Source organism: Erinaceus europaeus, chromosome X (genome assembly GCF_950295315.1).
Source record: "Erinaceus europaeus chromosome X, mEriEur2.1, whole genome shotgun sequence".
Taxonomy (NCBI): domain Eukaryota; kingdom Metazoa; phylum Chordata; class Mammalia; order Eulipotyphla; family Erinaceidae; genus Erinaceus; species Erinaceus europaeus.
In genome coordinates, this window is record NC_080185.1 from 77219291 (window position 1) to 77246174 (window position 26884).

At 41.6% G+C, this 26884-nt stretch overlaps 2 protein-coding genes across 4 annotated transcripts in view; one reads left to right on the forward strand and one right to left on the reverse strand.

The window, feature by feature from the left end:
* The window catches only part of ARR3 (arrestin 3), an 18442-nt gene extending 14420 nt beyond the window's left edge, over positions 1-4022 (reverse strand). Inside the window, 4 exon segments of the mRNA XM_060182665.1 lie at positions 2016-2064; positions 2239-2299; positions 2446-2476; positions 4006-4022. Of these exon segments, the coding sequence (XP_060038648.1) occupies positions 2016-2064; positions 2239-2299; positions 2446-2476; positions 4006-4022 (158 nt within the window).
* The window catches only part of P2RY4 (pyrimidinergic receptor P2Y4), a 575290-nt gene that overhangs the window by 39546 nt on the left and 508860 nt on the right, over positions 1-26884 (forward strand). The window lies entirely within an intron of this gene.

The following is a 26884-nucleotide window of genomic DNA, read 5'->3' on the forward strand; positions in this document are numbered from 1 at the left end:
ATCTGTGTACACATATGTTCTTGGCAGCACAATTTGTAATAGCCAAAACCTGGAAGCAACCCAGGTGTCCAACAACAGATGAGTAGCTGAGCAAGTTGTGGTATATATACACAATGGAATACTACTCAGCTGTAAAAAATGGTGACTTCACTGTTTTCAGCCAATCTTGGATGGACCTTGAAAAATTCATGTTATGTGAAATAAGTCAGAAACAGAAGAATGAATATGGCCTGATCTCACTCTCAGGAAGAAGTTGAAAAACAAGATCATAAAAGAAAACACAAGTAGAACCTGAAATGGAATTGGCGTATCACACCAAAGTAAAAGACTCTGGGGTGGGGGTGGGTGGGTGGGGAGAATACAGGTCCATGAAGGATGATAAATGACATAGTGGGGGTTGTATTGTTAAATGGGAAACTGGGGAATGTTATGCATGTACAAACTATTATATTTACCGTTGAATGTAAAACATTAATTCCCGAATAAAGAAATAAATCTAAAAAAAAAGAAGAGAGAGACCTGTCAGATCCAGGTGGGGTGGAGTGGGGAGAATTTAAGTGGGAGGACAGAGACTATTGATATTATATGACTGAAGTTGTATGGTCGTGAAGAAGAGTATACATACATTTTACTATATGAAGAGTCTTTTTAAAAATTTTTTAAATATTTTATTTATTTATTCCCTTTTGTTGCCCTTGTTGTTTTATTATTCTAGTTATTATTGTTGTTGTCATTGTTGGATAGGACAGAGAGAAATGGAGAGAGGAGGGGAAGACAGAGGGGAGGAGAGAAAGATAGACACCTGCAGACTTGCTTCACCGCCTGTGAAGCGACTCCCCTGCAGGTGGGGAGCCGGGGTTCGAACCGGGATCCTTATGCCGGTCCTTGTGCTTTGCGCCATCTGCGCTTAACCCACTGCGCTACAGCCCGACTCCCTGAAGAGTCTTTATAAACAAGAAAATATTTGTAATGCGTACAAGCAACAAAATCTTAGCATTTGTTATTTATATATATCCACAACTCAATAATAAAATGCTACAAAAACGTCAACCCAAAGGTAATTTCCAGCCTATGGAAAAAAGGGAAGGTTTTGGGTGCCAGGTGGTGGCACCTCTGGTTGAGGGCACATGCTATAATGCACAAGGACCTAGGTTCAAGCCCCTAGTCCTCACCTGCAGAGAGAAAGCCTGACAAGTGGTGAAGCAGGTGACTCTCTATCTTCCCTTCTCTAAGATTTCTCTCTGTCTCTATCCAATAAAATTAAAAATGAAAAAAAGAAAGAATACAGAAGGTTTTGTTCCTATCTGCCAAGTCTTTAAGACATCTTTTAATTAGTTATCAACATCTGGAAATAAGATAATTTGCATAAAATATGGATATCTGACATATTCAAACTTTCCACTGGCATCTAAACCATTGTTCAGATCAGCAGTAAAGCAAGGGCACTACCAGTAATTATGGAGAAAATCAGAGATTTTAGAAATAAGTATTTTAATTTTAATATAATGTAAATCTTGTATAATTATGGGAAGTAAAATTCTAAATGTATTTTATCTTTAATAAGAAAGATGGAGAGAGACCAGAGCACTGCTCAGTTCTGGTTATGGTGGTGCTGGGGATTGAAATTGGGACCTCAGAAACTTAGACACGAATATACTTTGCATAACTATTATGCTGTCTCCCATCCTTCTATTTGTGTTTTAGATATACATTTCATATATTATTTGTGAAAGGGGCGCCATAGTCTATTCAGACTCCAGGCTTCTACACATATTATTTTGCATTTCACTTCCAGTACCTTTTCAACAATCAGAACAATTTGGCTACTCTCAAATGAAATTCCCAGTTATTATCCTCCATGGATGAGGCATTCACAGATCCTACCACTTTTGGATTTTCTTAAGCAACTCTAGTCTACTTGTTTTGCTAGTCCACTTAATCAGGTGATTTGTCTAGCATGTGTGACATGTCAGCTTGGGGTATTCAATACATAAAAGACCAACATGGATTTTTACTTACTCTTTCTACCTTTTAAGTAATCAGGGTCAACAAGAACTACACCATCTATGGAGAAAGGAAGAGATAGCCTAATTAGGAAGTTCTTTGGCCACAGAACATAAATCTCTGAAATGATACTTCCCATTCTTCCCTTTAATTGCCATCATCTTGGTCTTTTTAAAAATCCCCTGACTCCCATTCCATTCTTCCCAGATTCTTTCCCTTTTTGGACTCACTGACCAATGGGTTCCACTATGTCCACATGATCCACGAAGTCCCGTTTCCCCAGGTAGATGGAGAGCTGTTGTGGAACAATCTCCCATATTATTCTCACAGTAATTTTAGAATGGATTACTTTGAAGCCCCATCCCAAGCCCCTCACTTGAAGGATGTACCCAACTATCCATTTTGCCCTCTTAAGTGAGCAGCTAAGCTAGTTTCTCTCACCTTTCCATTGGAGCAGGTCTTCTTAAACACCCTAGGAGGAGAAAATAGAGTAAGAAGGATGACTTAGAAAAGGAAATGGGAGGGAGTCGGGTGGTAGCTCAATGGGTTAAACGCACATGGTGCAAAGCTCAAGAACCAGCGTAAGGATTCTGGTTTGAGCCCCCGGCTCCCCACCTGTAGGGGAGTCGCTTCACAAGCAGTGAAGCAGGTCTGCAGGTGTCTTTCTCTCCCCCTCGGTCTTCCCCTCCTCTCTCCATTTCTCTCTGTCCTATCCAACTACAATGACATCAATAACAACAATAATAACTATAACAATAAAACAACAAGGGCAACAAAAGGGAAAATAAATATTAAAAATATTTTTAAAAAAGAAAAAAAGAAAAGGAAATGGGAGAAGAGGGGAAAGAGAGGGAGATGGTGGTATATTGCATCAAAGTAAAAGACTCAGATGGGGAGGAGGGTTCAGATCCTGGAACATAATGGCAGAGGAGGACCTAGTGGGGGGTAAATTTTTACGTGTAAAACCAAGAAATATTACACATGTACAAACTACTGTATTTTACTGTTGATTTCAAACCATTAATTCCCCCAATAAAGAAAAAATAAAAGACTCACTGCTCTTCAGCCATAATGACTAGCCAATATTACCCCTTTGCCTATCTTGCTGTACCTAAATAACCATTTGTTTAAACCTGGGGGATGGGGGTGGGGAGAGGGAGATGGGCAGAAAATAAACTTATTCCTAGGATTAGGAAAAGAGGCCCAAGGAGCACGAAATGGTGCAAAAGTGGAGATAACTGAGGCAAAGTCCAAAGGACAAATTGAGTAGAGGATAGAAATTCGTGCACTCCCAAAATCAAGTACTTGAATTTGGGTAATAGATAAGTCAAAGAAACAGAATTAGGAGTTATTCTTTGTTACACTCTTGGTGGGAAACCCACCTGGTACAGCTCCTATGGAAAACAGTATATAGAGTCCTTAGACAAATAAAAATGGAAATACCTTATGATCAAGCAATGTCAACCCTAGGCGTGCATGATATGAAAACACTAATTTGATGGGACCTATGCCCCCCCATGCTCACAGTTGCATTATTCATAGTAGCCAAAGAGTAGAATGTCCACCTAAGTGACTGGATAAAACAGTTAATGAGACATATATTCAATAGATGACTACTCTGAAACTTTATCATCTTTTAAACTTTAAAAGATGATATTGTGTCCTTCAGGATAAAATGGGTGGAATTCAAAGTGACTATGCCTAGTGAATGAAGAAAGTGAAAGACAACTACCAGATGGATTCACGAATATGTGGACTATAGAGAACTGAAATACATTGACTTGCAAAAAAAATATCCAAACTATCTTTCTTAAGACTTTGTGAGAACAGTGGTGGTTATTGTTGGGGTGGGGTGTGGGGGTGAGGAGGAGGGCACAGAACTTTGGTGATGGATACAGTGTGCAACTAAACCCCTGTAATCTTACGACCTTATAAACCATTGTTAAATCACTGCTAAATATATAATTTAAAAAAAGAAGAAAAGAAGGCATTCTTACTTACCTAGAGTTGTTTGCCATGAAATTTTGATGCCAAGTTTTGTTCTGGCAAGAGAGAAATAAGGGGTAGGCTCATCTAGTACCTATCCTCCTTACCTCATCCTAGTATACTATCTAAATACATCTTGTGTGAAGTAATATTTCTTCCTCTGGCAGACACCCCACTAGCATAAAATGTCTCTCTTTTTTTTTTCTTGCTCAAAGTACTTATCTAGTCATACTCCTCTCACCCATTCTAGACACAGGGCAAAACAAACAAACAAACAGAAACCAACTTCTTGATTAAAAAAAGAAATGTTGAATAACAATACTGCCTACATTCGAAAAAATATTGGGTTTCCTGGAGTAGATGAGGCACTTCTGAAAGTCTTCAGAGAAAGGAACTTACCTAAAAAGGTTATGGAGTAAAGACTCCAGCAAGAAAAGTGTGAGGGAAATCAGACAATATGAAAATAGACATCATTTGGTACACAATAGATATCCAGACATGTTTATAAAGACGAATGAACCAGGGGTTTGGGTGGTGGTGCACCCAGTTAAACCGTATGCAAGAACCTGGGCTCAAGACCCCGATCCCCACCTGCAGCGGGAAAGCTTCACGAGTGGTAAAACAGTGCCTTAGGTGTCTCTCTTTCTCTTTCCCTCTATATCTCCCCCTTTCTTCTCAATTTCTCTCTGTCCTATCAAATAAAAAAATAAAAATAAAGGGAAAAATGGCCACCAGGAGCAGTGGATTTGTGATGCAGTTACCAAATCCCAGCAATACCTCTGGTGGAAAACAAAACAATACCTAAGCCAAAATGAACTCTCTTCTTTGGTCCTGAAACAAATTCTGATCCTGAGTTCATCTTTCCCTCAAGTAAGAAAGGAGAAAGACGTGGAAGCGGAGATGGTGCCTCCTCATGCTCTTAGTCATTGGTGGCAGAAAGCCTTCCTTAAGCCTATTATTCAGTTTTATCACCTCCCCATCCTCATTATTTATCCATGTCTCTAAGTGCTAGTCTTGTGGACTTGGGAGCCAGGCAGTGGCATAGTGGGTTAAGTGCACATGGCGCAAAGTGCAAGGACTGGCATAAGGAAAACTCAGAGGGAAATAAGTCTTTAGTGTTTCCCTTTGTTGCCATTAGGCTTAGCCTAAGAGGTGAGTTTAGGGGAGCTTCCAGAAGTCCCTTGAAGGGCCACTTAGCATGAGTGCCTGTTGGTTGTATTAGGAAAGCTACCCTTCAACTATTAAGGGAGCCCTAAAGGCAAAGGCCTTACTATGGGTTAGAAATAGGGGTCTTTGGACCATTACCTGGGGAAAGAGATGAAGTTCACATCAGTCTCCAGCTCTGATTACTGTGCTTACTGCCTCAGCCTCTTATACCCATGGTTCTTTGAGTGTTTGGATTAGTGAGGGTCAAGGGAGAGTAGGATTTGAGGGGGATGAAACTCTACTATATAAATAGCTCAGGTGCCAAAAGTTTGGGAAGCAGATTAATGGCTAAAAGATTAGCAGGCTCTTGCTGTGGAAACAGGATTTAGGGTGTGGGGTATTATTGAATCTGATACTGTTAAACTGTAAGGGGTGCAGGGACCTTGAACATATGGACTGGAATCAAAGTAGAGTAAGAGGTCTTAGAGGAAACGGGGACTCAAAGTGTAGATAGACCTTTCTGAAGGGAGCCTTGTGTTATAGTCATCTTTTTGTAACTCTTGAGCAACTACTACAGGCCACACAAAAACCAAGGGTATGGGAAAGAGTAACCCATTCACTAGCCCATCCCCCCCACCATTTGGGGTTTAGTGCTATTGAAGCAGATGTTTAGAAACTCTGATTATCCTAGTTTATGTGAACAGCAGGAGTCAATCTCTCACAAGTGAGGGCAGGTGGGGAAGAGAGACTGAGTGTATTGAGCTGTGTGTGCATAGATCTGTGAGTCTTGGCCTTCTTTTCCTTTTGGAGACAAAGTTGATAAAATATTCTTGACCCAGTGTAAGGTTCGTTGGCAAGATGTTGCATGTGAAGAGAAAAAGCAATTGACATTTGCATCACCCCTAACTAGAGTAAACCCTTTCCCCCTACGTCTTAACTTTTTCCAGTCCCTGAAAATAACTCTATGCTCTTGGCTCTAAGCAGATTCCCTTGCCTTGAATGACTGCTCAAAGAATTAGAGATATTTTTGTCCTGCAGCTGCCAGGAACACTCCCCCTGCCAATGACAGCAACAAAAATAATCTTCTCTTGAATATTCTTCCCATAGGGCCCAGACCCAGGCTATGTGGACATGGAAGATATAGAGACAGAACTCTGCCCTTAGAGGTGGCTGGTCTTTGCTATCTATTCATAGACACAGCTCTCAGTCCTCTGAAAGAGGGAGTGCCAGTCACCCAGACTGTGACTGTGGCTTGGAGGTCTAGGCAGAGCCTTCCTTACCTCTCTTTGTGGGCCCTACAGGGCTGTCCTATCTTCCCTTAGCACAACTAACTGTGTTAACCTTTGATATTCCTTACCAGTATAGACCCCTGGACTATTTCATTTAGTTGTTGTAATGCCTTCTTGATTTTCAGATAGATCTAGAAAGCCAAGATGCTGCAAGACCAATGCTTGGATTGAAATTAATGCTGGATATACAGGAAAGAGTATTGCTGAGGGTGGTGCCTGTGGACAGGGTGAAAAATCAGAATTAATGTACCTCAACATTGATCTTCTTCAGCCTATTTTATTACAGACTCACACTGGAGGCTCCTGTTTCCCTTTCTTCTCTTTCAATGAAGGTCCGTGGTCCTTATAGTGGGAAGAAAGTAGACCTGATAAGTTTTTAATTCATTGTTATAACTGAAATTAATCATTCTCGATTTTCCTGAATCGTGAATTTGTCGACAAGAGCATACATTATAAACTGTAAAATGTACAAATCCTAATGATAAACTGTGTTGAATTTTTACCTGCTGTAGTTGGTTGAAATAATGACCTTCCCCAAAAATATCAGGTCCCAAGCCCCTGGGTATTTAAGTATTACCTTATGTGGCAAAAGAGACTTTACAAATATGACTAAACTAATGATCTCAAGATGGAGAGAGTATTCTATTAATCATATGAGAGTTCTGTAGTCTCAATGTAATCATTAGTCTTTTCATAAGGGAAAAGGAGGGAAAATGACTACATAGAAGGCAATGAGAGGACCAGAGCAAGAGATTTGGAGTTTGCTTTCAAGAGGGTGGAAAAGACCAGAGTCAGGAGTGCAGCTCTAGCCACTAGAGAAGCCAAGGAAGTAGATCTAGTACTTTTTGGTTACACAGTGGTTGGTGTATTTCAGGAGGAAAAATCCTGCCCAAACCTAATTTTGGTTCATGAAACTGATTTTGCACTTCTGACATCCTGACCTGTGAGCAAATAAATTTGTTTTTGAAGTCATCAAACCTGTGAATGTGTTACAGCAGTCATAGGAAATGAATACAACAATTTATGCTCACGTGTGACCATGTCAAATATGGGTCAGAATATGAAACATTTCATTTTCTCCAGAAAATTCCCTTGTATGTCTTTCCTGGTACTAGTCCCTCAAAGAGAGCAACTACCATAGTTTCATTCTGAATAGGAGTATTTGTGTTTTACAAGGAGGCAAAGAAGTGCATTTCTAATTCCATAGTTTCTGGCTCCTGTGAGATATTTTCAGATCCTTCCCCACCCTCACTCTGCATACCCAGTGGTATTTCCAACTGGGCCAGGTGTCTGGAAAAGGAAGGAGTGGGTTATTCAATAAGAGGGTGCAACAAACAGGATTGCTTATAAACTCAATAGCCATCTCCTCCTAATTTCTTATGTGTAGAATCCCCATTTTTTGTTACTTAATCCTCCTCCTTATACTTCTGTATTATTATTATGTCATTTCTTTTTTCTTTTTTTCATCACTGAAAGTCCACTTTTTAAATTTTTTTTCTTATAAAATGGAAATATTGACAAGACTATAGGATAAGAGGGGTACAATTCCACACACCCTCATAACTCTGTATCCAACCCCCTCCCTTGATAGATTCCCTATTCTTTATCCCTCTGGGAGTATGGACCTAGGATCATTATGGGTTTCACAGTCATTTCTTTTAAAAATATTTATTAATTTATTAACATGAGAGAGGAGGATAAAGAGAGAAAACCAGAGCATCATACTGGCACATACAATGCCAGGGACTGAACTCAGGAGTACATGTTTTTAAGTCAAAAGCTCTAGCCACTATTAGAATTACTTCAAACCCCTTTGCCAGAGATTGGTTTAGTTATAAGCATGATGAAACACAGATCACTCAGATGTAATGGGACTTTTGCTAGGGAGATTCTGGGAAAGTTTCACTAAGTCATAAAAACTCAGTATTGTGGGACAAGAAGAAAACATAATGGGTATGCATAAGGACTTTCGTACCTGAGTTATTGGGAACCCAGGTTCAATAATTGGCACCATCATAAACTAGAGCTGAGCTGTGCTCTGGTTAAAACACAAAGCAAAACTAAAAAATTTCATGTTGGATACAATGTCTGAACAACAGTCACCTTATGACCATTAGAACTGCCTCTCTGTCTTCCCTTCCTCTCTCCATTTTTCTCTGTCCTATCTAACAACAATGACATTATCAACAATAATAGTAACTACAACAACAATGAAAAACAACAAGGGCAACAAAAAGGGAAAATAAATAAATATAAAAAAAGAATTGCTAAACAAAATGCCATCGGTTACACATCAGGAAGATGGAAAGAAACAGGTTTTCTTTGTTCTTTATTTCTTTATTGAGGGCTTAATGGTTTACAATACAGTTGTTGACACATGAGTATAGTTTCTCATCTACCTGTGATAGGTGCCTGCAAAACTCTCACTTCTAGTTTAGGTCCTTTTTCACTATCATGCATTGGAACTCCAAAGCTCCCCCGCAACACTCTCCTAGCCCTTCTTTCTTCAGACTCCTTGCTTTGGTGCAATGCACAATACCCAGTCCACATTTCACTTTTTTCCCCCCACATTTCACTTTGTATTTTCCCTTTCTGTACTTGTTTCTTAATTCCACCTATGAGTGAGGTCATCCAGTATTTAATCTCATTTTATATTATCTCACTTAACATGATTCCTAAAAGTTCCATTCAAAATGAGAAGGAGGTGATGTCATCATGTTTAACAGTTAAGTGGTATTTCATTGTGTATATATACCACTACTTCCTTAGTCACTGATCTGTCATTAGGCATCTGGGCAAGAAGCAGTTTTTGTTTTCTTAATTAAAGGAATTTTACAGTGAATTCATTGACACATGCATACCATTTCATTATTTACCAGGCCTCCAAAGTTTTCTTATTCCCCTTCTCCTCCTGCAGGTGGGGATCAGTAAGGGTGGGGACGCTTAAATTGGGATCCTTGTGCAGGTCCTTGAGTTATACTACGTGCACTTAACCCAGTGAGCCACCGCCCAACACCTGAGAAGCAGTTTTTCTTAAATGTCATTATTGAACTAGTCAACTCTAATGCTACCCACTCCTGGACTTAGATGCAATATTATACAGTTTCTGTTATTGTTGTTATTATTTACTAGAGCATTACTTAGCTTTGGCTTATGGTGATTTAACCCGGGAATTTGGAACCTCAGAAATGAAAGTATATTTTTTGCGTAGCCATTATGCTGTCTCCCCCCAACTTACATTTCTTTTTTAGTCAATTGAAATGGAATTTTCTATTACTGCAACTGAAAGCACACCAGCAGATTTAAGTGGAGTCTGGATGATAATATTAATTCAGGGAAGGATGGAAAGGAGACAGTTGAACTATGTGATAGAAACAGGAGTTGGAGAGATACTTCAATGTTTTAGCATCAATCTTGAACCCCCTGAGACCATAGCGGCCCCAGGTTCAATCCCCAACACTGCCACATTGCAGAGCTGAGCAGTATTCTGGTCTTTCGGTCTCTCTCTTTCTCTCGCTTACTTCCTGTCCCATAAACAAATAAATAACTAGGGTCTTGGCTCAGCTGGTAACATTAATCTGGATAGCCTGAGGTTCCTGCTTCAATCCCTAACTCTGCATGTACTGAAGTGATGCTCAGGTATCTGTCTCTGGTAAAACTCTCTTTCCTATGTAGTAATTACAGTAAATCTTTTTTCAATATTTATTTATTCCCTTTTGTTGCCCTTGTTGGTTTATTGTTGTTGATGTTATTGATGTCATCGTTGTTGGATAGGACAGAGAGAAATGGAGAGGAGAGGTAAAGACAGAGAGGGGGAGAGAAAGACACCTGTAGACCTGCTTCACCGCTTGTGAAGTGACTCCCCTATAGGTGAGCAGCCCTGTTGTTAAAATTCGGAGGCTCTTGCCGGGCGGGTTGGCTTCACGGGCAGGTAACAGAGACGCGGAGACAACGGCTGGGCAGGGAAGCTGTATTTCTTTATTCAGGAACAACGATTCATAAACTAAGACAAACTAATCACCAAACAGAACTCTGCTGTCTCTTTGCGGCGGCGCAAGCACTCTTTCTTACTCTGGAACTCAGGAACCCAGGAACTCTGTCACTCTGGAACTCTGGCGGGTTTCCTGGGGCGGGGCCAAGTGGGCCAGCGAAATTAACAGGACTGATCCAATTCTCTTGGCGGGGGAGGGCTAGAACAAACCAATGTAAAGCATACGACACAGCCCGGCTCGAACCGGGATCCTTTTTTTTTTTTTTTTAATTTTTAACCTTTATTTATTGATTTTGAATAGAGACAGAGAGAAAATTGTGAGGGGAGGGGATATAGTGCGGAAGAGAGACAGAGAGACACCTGCAGACCTGCTTCACCACTTGTGAAGCTTTCCCCCTGCAGGTGGGGGCCAGGGACTTGAACCCGGATCCTTGCGCACTGTAATGTGTGTGCTTAACCAGGTGCGCCACCACATGGCCCCTACAACCGGGATCCTTATGCTAGTCCTTGCGCTTTGCTTCACGTGCGCTTAACCTGCTGCGCTACCTCCCGACTCCCTACAGTAAATCTTAAAAAAAAATTCTTTCAAAAAATTAATGGTAATGCTGTCCTAGGTACTGGATGCAGTACTGGTCTCTTTCTGAAGTTAACATCCTCTCTAGAGATAAAGAACACTTGGAAGGAATAAGAAGAGAGATGTGGGAGTTGGGTGGTAGCCCAGTGGGCTAAGTGCAGGCAGAGCAAAGTGCAAGGACCCAAGCAAGGATCCTGGTTTGAGCTCCTGGCTCCCCACCTGTGGAAAAGTCACTTCACAAGTGGTGAAGCAGGTCTTCAGGTGTCTTTCTCTCCCTCTCTCTGTCTTCCCCTCCTCTCTCCATTTCTCTCTGTCCTATCCAACAGTGATGACATCAATAACAATAATAACTACAACAATAAACAAGGGCAACAAAAGGGAATAAATAAATATATTTTTAAAGATTTATAAATTTAAAAAAGAGAGATGTGATCTAGCCTTATTGTGATTTTCCTATTCTTCTGACTCTTTTTTGGGTTTTTGTGCTCCCTCCCCTAAAGATGAGTTCCTCACCCACACAAGACATGAATCTAGAATCTTTTTTTCCTGATCCCTCCTCTGTTCTCTCCCCATCCCCTCAACCATCTCTCTCTCTCAGCATCCACATTCACACTTTAACTTAGAACTCATATTAGGCCAAGTTGACCAATAAATTTTAAAGGGAAATTATGAATAATTATAATGACCAGTGTGACTCCAACAGTACTTCCTAAGGTACATAACAGTAGGCGCTAGAGGAACTAGCATGAGTGTTGAGAGAGATCTTATCCTGAAGCAACCACTGGGTGGCACTGGCGGTAGTGCCATTAACTATGGGTTTATACAGAGTATAGCAAACATCGAGCAGGGCTAAGCGAAAGGTGAAACACAACAAAGCTAAGCTAGCTTTAGGCATTTGGAGCAGTACACTTAGTCAGACTGGGCTTCTCTACTGTAGTGGGCACCGGAGTGTTCCCTTGGGTGTATGCTGAGTCTCAAATCATATGTCCTTCTCTCAAGAAGTTAACTTTATCTCTGGAAACAAAGTATTGATAAGGGTCTGGGTGGTGGCACAGCTGGTTGAGTGCACAAGTTACAATGCACAAGGACCTAGGGTCAAGCTCCTGGTCCCCACCTGCAGGAGGAAAACTTTGCAAGTGGTGAAGCAGTGCTTCAGGTGTCTCTCTGTTTCTCTTCCTTTCTATCACCCACATCCCTCTTGATTTTTGGCTTTCTCTATCAAATAAATAAAGATAAAAATTTTAAATAAAAACCAAAGTATTGATAAGAACAATAAAAATAAAAGTTGCAGTATTTAATGGTTTATACCTTGCATTCAATTCATTGAATTGGTCACCAATTCAATATTCAGGAAATTTGTACAGAGGTTCAGTTTTACAAGACTGTAAGGAGAACAAAGGTGTGAGTCGGACGGTAGCACAGCGGGTTAAGTACAGGTGGCGCAAAGTGCAAAGACTGTCATAAGAATACTGGTTCAAGCCCCCGGCTCCCCACCTGCAGGAGAGTCCTGGTTCGAGCCCCTGGCTCCCCGCCTGCAGGGGAGTCGCTTCACAAGTGGTGAAGCAGGTCTGCAGGTGTCTTTCTCTCCTCATCTCCGTCTTCCTCTCCTCTCTCCATTTGTCCTATTCAACAACGATGACATCAAAACAACAACAACAATAATAACTACAACAATAAAACAATAACGGCAACAAAAGGGAATAAATAAATAAAATATTTTTTAAAAGAATTATAAAGGTGAATGGTGGTGGTATATATAGTTAATACCAATAAAGTATACATTTAAATGGTTAAAATATAGTATTGAGCACATACTATATGTCAAGTGATTGCTTTCGTTTAATTAATTAATTAATTACTGGATAGAGAAATTGAGAGGGGAGGTAGAGAGGGAGAGAGACAGATAGACACTTGCAGCCTTGCTTCACTACTTGTGAAGCTTACCCACTGCAGGTAGGAGCCAGGGGTTTGAACCCAGGTCCTTGCACACTATAATATGAGCACATAACCAGGTGCTTCACCACCTGGGCTCCAGTGATTGCTTTCTTTTAAAGAAGATTTTAGTTCTTAACACAAGACAGAGTGAGAATCAGAACATCACTCTGGAATATGTAATTCCAGGGGTTGAACTCAGGATCTCAGGCTTTCAAGTCTGGTGCTTTACTTACTGCATACATACCAGGCTACAGTGTCTGTTTTTTTTTTCCTGCAAATTTTCTCTTCCCTTACATTTTATTATTAACTTAATAATGGTTTACAAGATTATATGATTAATATATACTTTCTTAACTATGAATAGAAGACAGTTTCGGATAGCAGGATGTATAATGTGAGAAAAAGTACTTGGCTCATATGTTATGACAACCTGGAAGAGTGTGAGGCAGACAGAACTAAAAGCATGTGATTGTCCTCAAGGTACTCCAGGTTTGATGTGGTGACAGAAGAATTTGGAAAGAGATCGTAAAAAACATAAATTTGTGTATTATGGGCTTGGGAGATAGTATAATGGGTATGTAAAAACACTTTCATACCTCAGGCACCAAAGGTCTTGGGTTCAATCCTCAACACCACTATAAGTTATAGCTGAGCAGTGTTCAGATAGGTAATCTGTGGCATGTGCTATGATTTCAGTAGCAGTCCAACATAATAAAATTGTGATTGGGAAAAGGATTACTTACTTAATTAATTCATTTGACTTCTGATATTAAAATGTCAACTTTTGCAACTAGGAAAATAGCTTAACTGGTAAAACATCACCCTTGCATACCTGAGGTTTCTGGTTCAGTCCCCAGTACCACATATATCAGAGTGGTGATCTGACTTGTCTCCCTCTCTCTTTCTTTCTCTTTATTTTATGTGAAATTCCATCTCTCATATATAATAATTAAAAATATATATTTTAAATGACATAAAATGATAATTGTTATGTCATATGTATTTTACAATAAAGAAAATGAAGAGAAACATTTTTTGGGAAACATTTTAAAATCTTTATTTATAAGACAAAAATATTGACAAGACCATAGGATAAGAAGGGTACAATTCCACACAATTCCCACCATCAGAACTCCATGTCTCATCCCTTCCCTTGATAGCTTTCTTATTCTTTAACCCTCTGGGAGTATGGACCCAGGATCATTATGGGGTGCAGAAGGTGGAAGGTCTGGCTTCTATAATTGCTTCTCTGCTGGCAGGTTGATCCATACTTCCAGCCTGTCTCTCTCTTTCCCTAGTGGGGCAGAGCTCTGGGGAAGTGGGGCTCCAGGACATATTAGTGAGGTCATCTGCCCAGGGAAGTCAGGTTAGCATGATGGTACTATCTGGAACCTGATGGGTGAAAAGGGGTTAAAATATAGAGCAGAGGGGGTCAGTCAGGTTAAGTGCACGTGAAGTGCAAGGACCTACATAAGAATCCCATTTCCAGCCCTGGCTCCCTGCTTGCAGGTGAGTTGCTTCACAAGCGGTGAAGCAGGTCTGCAGGTGTCTCTCTTTCTCTTCCCCTCTCTGTCTTTCCCTCCTCTCTCCATGTCTCTCTGTCCTATCCAACAACAACTACAACAAAAATAAAACAACAAGGCAACAAAAGGGAAAGTAAATAATAATTTTTAAAAAGATATAAAGCAGAACAAATTGTTGACGAATCGTGAAAATCATGAACCTAAAGGCAAGAATATTGTAGATGAGGATTTGAGGTTTCCGTTTTTAAAAAGCTAGAAGGTCTATTTTAGGTATATTCCAAGGGTCCCATGACTACTTGTTTTTGCCTGAGCCTGGCATCTAATATGCAAGTGGACCCAAGCTGTTGTTTGGGGAGATGGTGTCACAGTTGGAAAAAGGATTAGAAAGCTGGATCAGAGAAGAGAATAGCTCCCAAATATGGGAAAAGTATATAAATATCGTTAACTATAAACCCCATCAATTTGATCTGGGGCCCATGTTCATCACAGGAGCCTATGTAGCCTCTGCATCCCTTTAGGTCTGAGCTCATATTCTGTGGTCATGGCTAGGAACATTTCAGGCTGCACTAATTCTAGGACCCATCTTCCTCAGGTGGTATGTAGAGTATGTTGTCCAACCTCCCTTTGAAGAATGGAACAGTCCCTACCACTGTTGATCCACATTGAGGGCAAGGTCTTATAGGGGCCCACAAAGGGGTCTATTATGTTGTTCCTGATGGACATGACCAGTGACAGTGGCAAGAGGGATCTGTTAGAGGTCTAGGCCCTCTGTGTGTCTGTATGGGAATTCCAGGACTCCCTGAACAGGGCCCCAGGTGATGGGTGGCCTGGTAGTGACTAAAGAGTCATCATTAAAGTATGCCTGTCATGGGAGTCAGGCGGTAGCGCAGCAGGTTAAACACACATGGTGTGAAGTGCAAGGTCCGGAGCAAGGATCCCTGTTCTAGCTCCCGGCTCCCCACCTGTAGGGGAGTTGCTTCACAGGTAGTGAAGCAGGTCTGCAGGTGTCTATCTTTCTCTCCCCCTCTCTGTGTTCCCCTACTCTCTCCATTTCTCTCTGTCCTATCTAACAACAATGACATCAATAACACAACAATAATAACTACAACAATAAAACAACAAGGACAACAAAAGGGAATATATAAATATTAAAAAAATAAAGTATGCCTGTCTCTTGCCCTTATTCAGCTTTTGTAATCCTTACTTTATCTGACAAGGTTAGCTTTGGAGTGATTGAGGGATGTGTAACAGGAGGTAGGTCAGGAAGGTATCTAGGTCTAAGTAGAAACTGTTTCATTAGGTACTTTTTTAGGTCTTTCTACTTGCTGCATTTATTTACTCACTGCAAACTATTGTGCACTTTTGCTTTAAGGCATATGTTTTCCCTAATTTATGGACATATGTGCATAGCCCTATCTCATGGGCCCTGGTCTATATCTAGGTTTTGAGGTTTTGTTAAGAAGTGTGCCACCCAAAGTGGAATTAAGAAGTCCTATGTACTAGGAAAGGTTTCACCAGAGGAATGAAGCTGAAGGGTTGACATTCCATCCCTGAAGTCTCTGGACACAGCCCAAAGTATAACATGCTGAGGTATTACTGGTTACATTGATTAGGTTGGGATCAGCAGATGCAGTATCAGTTGGTATGAATTTAGAGAAGCATGTAGGATAGTGAGCCCCACCCTAGAGGACCCAGGACTGGGAGAAATATGAGCTTTATAGAGAAAGGGGAAGTTTCCTGCTGTCTTAGGGTTTAAGAAGGCAATAGATAGTTGCTATAACAAATTATTTCACAATTGGGTTAATTTTGAAAATCTCAGTGTTAGTATTTGATGTATCATACAAGACCTCACCAAAATTTGTCCTTTTATGCTATTTATATATAGCTGTATCTTATAAAGTAACGCCACCAGTTGCTTCTGTTCTCCCTGGTCTAAGCTTTTAGGAGATTTAATATTTTCAAGAACGACTAATTATTATAAATGTATTAACAATTTGAGCCCACTGTTAAATTCAATCTGATTATCAATTTGAAATTTTAAGTGCTTAAATCTAAGGAACATATACTCAGTGTATTATCTATGCATCAAAAATTTTGAGACATTCCATCCATTTTTTCCCTCATATTAATTAAATAGTTATTTGTGACATTGTAGTTAACTGGAGTGTATATTAACACCATTCCCACTACCAGAGGTCTGTGTCCCTCACCCCTCCTCAACTGTCAGGCTGTGCCGCGGAGAGGAGAGAGAGGAGGTCTGGAGCAAGTGGGGTACACAAATCTTTATTATTGGATCAGGAGGGGGTGGCTCAGGCCATGTGGAGTCAGCTGAAAATGGCCGTCCCCACTACCTCATCACCGGGCAAGGAGCAAGAGAGAGAGAGAGTGCCAAGAGAGAGAGAAGAGAGAGAGAGAGAGAGAGAGAGAGAGAGAGAGCCCAGAGAGAGGGGGGGGGAAGTGAGAAAGCTTTTATTGGGCAACAACCAGGGGTGACGTGTGAGGACAGGATTGGTTGAAAGGGGCACTGCTAGGATTTCATGGGGCGTGGTAAAACCTGGGGGTGGAGACTGTATCAGAATAATTCCTCAGCATCATTTCCTCCTTTCCCTCTATATCTAAATGGACACAGTAAAGAAATATGGAATGGAGCAGGCTTAAATGTTTTTAAGGAATGCCGTGCTCAGGTGGGAAGATGTAGGACTTTCTGTGGAGGAGGGAAGGCTTAAATGGCTGCCAACCTTGTGAGATTTATGTGTCCCCCCTGTGCTCAACCCCTCTTTAAAGAGAGAGACTTACCTGGAGGGACTCATCTCATAGGATAAGCGCAGCCTGCTCAACCATCTCCTCACAATATCTCTACATCTTTTTCTATCTTTCTATCTAGTCATCGCATAAGATGGTTCAAAGTCTGTAAAAGACTATCTATGACAGAGGAATAGTAGTGTAGGTGTGAGCAGAAACCTTTTGGGCATAAACCTAAATGATATAACAAAACAGGAAAGGACAAGTAGGGGAGTAGTAAAAGCCAGTGTGATGTCAAAGGAAGGATTGGTGTGTAAAGGAACGTTCCCTGTTTTGGGGGGAGGGGCAAGTGTACATAATGAGGGGGAGGCGGGAGGGCATGACCCACCAAGCAGAGGGGCTATTTGGCATTGTATAGTCTTCAAGGCAACAGTCTGTAAAGTCTATGAACTACTCAGGATCAGTCTATGAAAAACCAGCAGCATGAAGGGAAATAAGCTGCTTCAAACTTGTGTAAAGTGTCTATAGGGTATGCCAGCAAGTCTCAGTCCAAAGTAGATGGCTAGGGGAAGAAATGGCAGGGGATGAAATGCTGCATGAGGAAGGTCAGCCGCTGGAATTCTGCTTTTCTGTAGATAGCTAGCTGGAACTGCCAACACGTGACAGGCAAATCAGAAGCAGAAACAGCAAGCAGGCATTAAGAAAGTTCTGTCCTTGGAGTCTGTGTATCAGGTTCTTCAGATCACGTTAAGTGACATCTAGGGTTTCGGGAGGTGTGCCACTGTAGTCATGCCATCTAGTGGGTGATGTCAGTGTGTGCAGGGGTTCAGATGGTTTTTCCCAGGATTCCTGTGAAAGAAACACAAACAATCTGCTTCTTGTGGTTAGCAGGGCATCTGATTTGATATATATAAAGAGGTTTGGTGCCTTAGCCAACTGAGTACTGGGGGATGAGATACATCAGTTAAGTGTAGAAGAATATGTGAATGTTGTTAATTCACATAAGTTGTATATGGAAGAACTTTTATAGTTTAATACCTTACCATATGAACAGATGATTCTTCATATGAAGGCTTGATAGCTGTAATCACTCACTTGTGAAAAAAAACTTGTAACAAGTTAGAGGTTTACTATAGTTGATACCTCAATGATTATAATTTGTTTAAATATCTTTATTATTTTGTTTAAAGGTCATCTAATGTAATCTCCTGTAGCAGTCTCTACAGCAGGATCTCTAGACCAATTATAGTTAAATATATATATTGATTTTTAACCATTTTTACTTTGGAGTATAAACAGACTCAGGTTACTTAGAGAGTTAATGTATGTTAGTGACAATGGTTTTAACATTTACAGTGCCAGATTGATGCCAAATCTGTTGTGGATTAATTTCCACAAGATAGTTTACAGGGCACTTTTGGGGGCCCTCCAAAAGCGTCCTGTATACAGAATTTGCATTTTAGTTTTGGGAATATATTGTCACTTTAAATATTTAGACTTTACCTTAATTAGTTAGTTACTTTAGCAAATTAACTTTACCTTGCCTGGTAGTAATATAGCTTCAAGGTTACACTTTTAACTGTTAAGTTAATGTTACCAAACTTGAAACATACATATAAACATTTAGTTATAACACACAGGAGGAAAAAACTTTTGTTATAAAAACGTATTTTAAAAACAAATTTATATCTGTCATTAGTCACACAGTTTAAGACTAAACACATATATACCAAAACTTATATATAAAAATCAAAAGAGGGAGAAAAACAAAAATTTTGGAATGTTTCTGGAGGTCTCCAGAAACTTTGGCTGCATCCAGCATTTTTATATAAAGTCAAAGTACTCTGAGCAGATGGGTAATGCAAAAAATTTTTGGTCATTCAACACACTCACTCACAAAACACAACTGGCCAGTTATAACATAAGACATTCAGGGAAAGGGTAGGAGAGAGGTCTCTGTGAGCAAGATTTTGTAGGTACTGCCATGTCATATTATGGGTCCTGGGATGTATCCTGCATCTAGTCCTCTTGTACTATTTCTTGTTCTTCAGGGATAACAGCGCCATCCTGCGGGTATTGTCGGACATGGAGGGCAGGAACCCAGACAGGTTTAGAGTAATTTTGAGGGAAAACGCATGCGAAACCCCTTCCCATGGTCAATAGGGGGTCAGGCCCTTTCCAAATTTTATCGAATGGGTCTTTCCATTTGACCTTAATAGATAGGAGGGTAGATGGTGTTTTCCAGTGAAGAATAATAGGAGGTAGGTCCGAATTATTGTATATATTAAAGAGATTTAATGTAGTTAAGGCTTTTGTTAGCTGGATATTGGGGGGGTACGTTCCTCCTTTATCTTTAATCGGGCCTTAATGGTTTGATGGGCCCTCTCAACAATGCCTTGTCCCTGTGGATTATAGGGAATGCCCGTGGTATGAGTAATATTCCAGAGGGAACAAAAATCTTTAAATTGTTTGCTGTTAACATATTCCCGTTGTCAGTTTTTAAATGAAGAGTCAAACCCAAAATAATGGCAAAACAGGAGAGCATATGGCTTATAAGCTTTTTTGAGCTTTCTCCCGTCTGAGCTGTTGACCACATAAATTTAGAAAAGGTATCAATTGAGACAAACACATATTTTTGTTTGCCAAAGTTTGGTATGTGGGTGACATCGATTTGCCAAATAGCATTAGCTTTTAAGCCTTGGGGGTTAACCTCAAGAGTCTGAATAGCAGGTGTTTTTATGAGACTTGCACAGTAAGAGCATGTAGCAAAAGGATTTGTTTTAACTGTGGTAAAGGAACATCAGGAAATCGAGCTCAAAGGCCTTAACATGGTTAAGATTAACATGGGTTAGGGAATGAAAGTCAGCAGGATCAGAGACAGAGACTGGGAAAGTTCCTGTGGAGGCAAGGAGGTCAGCTGCAGCATTCCCTTCGGACAGGGAACCAGGAAGAGGGCTGTGGGAACGAAGGTGTTGAATATACAGTGGTTGGGTTCAAGAACAGAGCATAGAGGCGATTTGAATCAAGAGAGGGGAAAGTGGGTTGTCATCAATTTTCACATAAGAACGAGCAAGCCATAGAAGTAAGTTAACAGTATACACACTGTCAGAAAAAAGGTTGAAGGATTCTGGTACAGCTTTTAATGCAAGGAAAACAGCATAAAGTTCTTTGTACTGAGGGAATTCTTAGGAAGCTCAGTAAAGAGAGGTTTAGGAGATTGTTTGTCTGGGTAATATATAGGGCAGCAGCTCCCCTTTTTCCACCATCAGTGTAGACTGTAGGAGCAGAGGGAATGGGATCCCGAGAGAAAAGTTTAGGTGCTAGTAGAGGCAAAAGAGGTAAAGAAGCTATCAATTTGTTAGAAGGAAAATGGTTATCTATTTGTCCTGGAAACCCCACGAAGCTTATGGCAAAGCGGGAATGATGGCATATGAGCCACTCTGTATCTGTGAGAGAAAAGGGCAGAATAATTAAATACAGTTAGTTCCCTAAGACCTGCACAGACCTATTTCTCCCTTGGCGAACCATGAATGCTAATGCGTCTATCTCAGTGAGGAGTCTTGGAGCTCTGCCTATTGGTGTGTGAAGCCACTCGAGAACCCCCATGGTTTTGCCACAATGCCCCTACTACTGTGGGGATGGAGTTAAAGATTAGAAGGTTTACCGAAGAGGAGGGGGAGAATCGAACAAGGTGCATATCCTGGAGGGCCTGGTTAACCCTTTCCAGTGCCAAGGAGGCTTCGGGAGTTAACTTACGTTTTGAGGACGGCTGTTTGTTTCCTTTCAACAGGTCAAACAGTGGTTGGAGGCAGCTTGCAGGCAGATAGAGATACTGCCTAAGCCAATTTAAATTTCCAAGAAAACTTTGTAAAGAAGCAAGAGTAAAGTTAGAAGGAAAGGTGACACTAGGTTTTCAGGGACGAATTTGCGTTAGAGAAATCTCTGAACCTAAGAAAGATATTGGAGGAATCAGCTGTATCTTCTCAGGAGTTACATTAAGGCTGCTTTTCTTTAATGCAGGAATGAGAAAATCACGTAGGGCACAGAGATCTGTATCTGATTTTCCCCATATTAATATGTCATCTGTGTAATGAAAAACATTAACGCCCTTATGAATATATGGGGAAAGGGCAGATTTAACAGCCTCTTGACAAATTGTAGGACTATTGGCCATACCCTGGGGCAGCACCACCCATTCAAATCTATCAGCAGGGCTGGCGTTATTAATAGAAGGAACAGAGAAGGCAAAAGGTTTACAATCTTGCGGATGCAAGGGAATAGAGAAAAACAATCTTGTATATCAATAGCTATGATTGGAATTCCCATGGGAATTGCAGAAGCAAGAGGCAAACCTCTTTGGGGGGAGCCCCAGACCTGCATGGTTTTATTTACCACACAGAGATCTTGGAGGAGGTGCCATTTTCCCAAGTGCTTTTTAATCACAAAGACAGGAGTATTCCATGGGCTTCGAGAATGATGAATGTGTCCCAAGTATAACTGCTCTCGGACGAGCTCCTTTCAAATTTTTAGGTTATTTCTAGGTAAAGGCCACTGTTCCACCCAGACAGGCTCATTAGAAAGCCAGTCTAAGCGGGGAGTTTGCTTACAAACAGTGGCAGTTAGTATTGTGGGTGCTGATTAGATCTGGTCTCACAGAAGCGGGTGTTACGCTCTGCAGAGGCATCTGTGGATATCCTAACAGCAAGACATTCTAGAAGATCCCTGCCCAATAGTTTGGTGCTAATATCAGCTACCAATGGGTGGAAATGCCCAGTAGAACCTTCCGGGTCTTCCCACATGAGTGAGTCTCATGTGAGGAAAGATTGGTAACCCCTCCAACCCTATGTATATGGGGTCCCGGGAGGAGCTCCCAATTTTGGGGAACCTCTGCTTGCCTTAAAATTGTCTTTTCTGCCCCCGTGTCAATAAAAAATTTAAAAGGAATATTGCCAATCTTTACTGTCATAGTAGAGTGACCTCATTCTAAAACAGTAGTGGTCCACAAAATCTCAGGCCCCGAATTTGTACCATTTTGGTGTGTGCCATCTTTATGAAAGTTGGAACAATCTCTCTTCCAATGAAAACCCTTCCGGCATCTGGGACAAAGTGTTCGTGGCTTCTGGCTCCCTGACTGACGTCAGGGTTGTCCTGACTGGAGGTGTGGTTGCTCTAACTGGAGGCGGGGTCGCCCTGACTGGAGGTGGGGTTGTCCTGACTGGAGGCATGGTCGCAGCTTATCTGGACATTGGTTACGCCAATGCCCTTGGTGACCGCACTGAAAGCAGGCCCCGTTTTGATTACGTGGGGTAACTGCATAAACCTGTGTCATACTGGGTGCCCCATAAGAGCCTGATGTAAGTTCCTGTGTTGCTAAAATCCAATTATCTGGGTGTAGGTGTTAAAGTAAGGCATGCCTGATGGAATTGTGGTATCATGCCATCCCAGACAATAGAACGCAGGAGGAGAGAGCAGACTTCAGGATTATAAATCTTTCTCTCTAAGGTTGCCCTCACCTTTGAGATGAAGTTCACTAAGGATTCATCGGTGCCTTGGTGAAGAGAGTTAATGGGGACCGATGACTACTGTGGTTGGGGTTACCCTTTCCCATGCTTTTGTTGCACAGATGCATACCTGTTCAAAATAACTGGTTGGAAACTTGGCTTCTGCCTGCTGAGTTCCAGATTCAAACTCTTCTGCTCCAAACAAAGCATCAAAATTCCATTCTATCTGTTTGTTACTATTTTCCTGCGATTGTCTAGAGCATTCATCATGGAAGCATGCCTTCCATTGCAGGTAGAGGGGGTCTGGGAGTGCAGCACAAGCCAGGCCTTTCCAGTCCTGGGGGGTGTTAAGGTGCTGGTAAAAACTCCTTAAAATGGACTTGGTCCATGGAGCATGAAATCCGTCCTCCTTCACGGCTTGTCTGAGGTCTCTGGTTCTTTAGAGGAGTATGGATGCCACACCCGAGGGTTTTGTATATTGGGGGCCACATTTACCAGGAAGGTGTGGACTTGGTTTGATGACACGGGGGAGAGAGCCACAGAAGTGGAAGCTGCCGTGGTGGCCGCAGGGGAAACTGAACACGTATCTATGGGGAGGGAGCTCTTGGGGCGGACTGCAAATGTTTTAATGTCTCTAAATGCTGAAAAGATATCCTTTAACTCTCGTATCTCAGCCACAAGGTCTCTTAATGATGAGGTATCAGCAGGGGGAGGAGTCAAAGAAGTGGAAGCCACAAGGTCTCTTAATGATGAGGTATCAGCAGGGGGAGGAGTCGAAGAAGCGGAAGCCTCAGGGGAAGCTGAAACCAGGGCAGCGGGAGGAGACAGCTGGGGAAGGGATCAATGGAGCAGCCGAACATGTGTCTGTGGGGACAGAAGTTTTGGGGCTAACTGCAGATCGCTTAGGGCGTTTAAGCTTTGAGCACATACGCTTTAACACTCGTATCTCAGCCTCAAGGTCGCTTAACCTTTTGGCAGGAGGACTTGAACATATCGTGAAAGTTGCAATTATAGCCAAGAGAACCCACGGTGTAGCAAAAATTAAAGTGTCTCTGTGATCGAGAAACTGTCCCAGGAGAGAAGGATATAATGTCTGGGACACCTCCTCATAAAATGGAAAAAATCCCATGGTGGGGGGAAACACGGGGCCACAGAGGCGGGCAGATGCCACTTACCTGTGTCTGGGCAACTTTTGGGGATCTCAGGCCGGGCCACCCAGTGGGGTGTGAGTGCGGTACATGATGGGCGCCAGGTGTCGGGCTGCATCGCGGAGAGGAGAGAGAGAAGGTCCGGAACAAGTGGGGTTCACAAATCTTTATTATTGGATCAGGAGGGGGTGGCTCAGGCCACGTGGAGTCAGCCGAAAATGGCCGTCTCTACTACCTCACCACTGGGCAAGGAGCAAGAGAGAGAGAGAGCCCAGAGAGAGAGCCCAGAGAGAGAGAGAGAACCCGGAGGGGGGAAGTTAGAGAGCTTTTATTGGGCAACAACCAGGGGTGACGTGTGGGGACAGGATTGGTTGAAAAGGGCACTGCTAGGATTTCACGGGGCATGGTAAAACCTGGGGGCAGAGACTGCATCAGAATAATTCCTCAGCATCACTCGACAGTGAAGCTGACCATCTACCCTCACCGTCCACACAGAGATTTTTCCATTGATGCCATACTACAAACTCAGTCAGATTCTGCTTTGACTTTCCCTTTCTGTTCTTCTTCCTCAACTTCTGTTTATGAGTGGGATCATCTCATACTCGTCTTTGTCCTTCTGACTTAGCTCACTTAACATAATTTCTGCTAGCTCCATTCAAGATGGGTCAGAGAAGGCGGGTTCATTGTTCTTAACAGCTGTGTAGTATTCTATTGTGTAAATATACCAAAGCTTTCTCAGCCTTTCACCTGTTGTTGGGCACCTGGTTTGCTTCCAGGTTTTAGCTATTATGAATTGTACTGCTATGAACATAGATGTACAGATATCTTTTTAGTTGGGTGTTATGGAGTTCTGAGGATATATCCCTAGAAGAGAGATTACTGGTCATATCAGAGGTCTATTTCTCAACTTGTGAGAGTTCTCCAGACTTCTCTCCACAGAGGATGGACCAATTTACATTCCCACCAGCAGCGTAGTAGGGTTCCTTTGTCACCACAATCTCTCCAGCATTTGTTGCTGCTATCATTTTTGATGTATGTCATTCTCACTGGGATGAGGTGGTATCTCAGTGTTGTCTTTATTTGCATTTCTCTGACAATCAGTGACCTGGAGCAAATTTTCTTGTGTTAGTTAGCCTTTTGGATCTCTTCTGTAGTGAATATTCTGTTCATATCCTCTGTCCATTTTTGGATGGGGTCATTTGCTCTTTTGTTGATAAGTTTGGTGAGCTCTTTATGTATTTTGGTTGTTAGCCTTTTGTCTGGTGTATTCATGTGAAGATCTCCCATTCTGTGAGGGGTTCTGTTTGTTTGGGTGATGGTTTCTTTTGCTGTGCAGAAGCTTTTCAATTTGATGTAGTACCATTGATTCATTTTTGTTTTAGTCTTCTTTGCAATTAGGTTTGTGTTATCAAAGATGTCCTTGAGGTTTAGGTGGGAAAGTGTTGCAGGGAAACACTTTTATTTTTTGTTTTTTTTATTGAGGGAGTAATGTTTACAGTTCAGTCATTGACACATGAGTATAATTTCTTTATGTACCTGGACCCCAAAGTTCTCTTTTCATATTCCCCTTTTGGGAAAGCATTTTTTAGTCTTTTTAATATATATTTTATTTGTTATTGGATAGAGACAGAGAGAAATTGAGAGAGAAGGGGGAGATAGAGAGGAAGAGAGACAGAGAGACACCTGCAGACCTGCTTCACCCCCTGTGAAGTGACTCCCCTGTAGGTGGGGATCTGGTGGCTCGAACTGGGATCCTAACCAGTCCTTGTGCTTTGCGCCATGTGCACTTAATCTGCTGCGCTACCACCTGACTCCCTGGGGAAGCATTTTTTACATTTTCAGGAAATCTGGAAAGGTTAATATTGTTAACTTCATTTCAGTGTCAAAGAAACTAAGTTACAAAGAAGTACCTAAATCCACACAATTGATATGTGGAAAAACAAGGATTTGAATTTGAGTCTGTCTGGTTCCAAAACTCTTTAATTCTGTATCATAGCAGTCAGGTGTCAAGAACTCAGGTTTGACTTCTCTCTTCCACATCTACCTTTTATCTGTTCTCCACTCCCTATTATAAGACAAGGATCTCCAGGTTTCCCCTACCCAGGTTTCTAGGCCTTCCAGAAGGTATAGATTCTAGATTTTATAGCATCTCACTCTCAAGACCCAACCGAACAACATTCTCAGGACCTGAATTTAAGGGACAAAAAGAAATTCTGCTACAGCTTGCTTCACCTTCCCAGAAGCACTCCACATCTTATTCTTGGAGTTCTGAAGGTCATAGCTGTCTCCTGTGTCAAAAGCCACTAAAACTGTGTAGTCTCAGCTTCAGGAGCCCTAGGCCCAGAACATCTGACAGTTTGATTCTCAAAAATGTGGGTCTTCCCAATGCCCATGTACAGTGGAGAAGCAATTACAGAAGCCAGACCTTCCACCTTCTGCACACCATACTGATCTCGGGTCCATGCTACCAGGGGGGTAAAGAACAGGAAGGCTTCCAGTGGAGAGGATGGGATGTAGAACTCTGATAGTGGGAATTGTACCCCTCTTATTCTATGGTCTTGTTGATCATTATTAAACCAATGAAAATGTATAGGTCTGACGTCTGTACTTCCCTTACAATATTCAGAGAAGGCTCTTTGGTAGTTCTAGAAGTATATAAAGGGTAAAGTCTCTGGGAGTCAGGCAGTAGCACAGCGGGTTAAATCCAGGTGGTGCAAAGTGCAAGGAACGGCGTAAGGTTCCTGGTTCGAGTCCCAGCTCCCCACCTGCAGGGGAGTTGCTTCACAAGCGGTGAGGCAGGTCTGCAGGTGTCTATCTTTCTCTCTCTCCCTCTCTGTCTTCCCCTCCTTTCTCCATTTCTCTCTGTCCTACCCAACAACAACAACATCAATAACAATAACAACTACAGCAATAAAAAATGAGGGCAAAAAGGTGAATAAATAAATATTAAAAATATACTAAAAAGGGTAGTCTCCAAAGAAAACTTGGCAGAGTGAACTTCCTCCTTATCATCTCTTCTGATGTGAGTAATAAGCATTTTTTAAT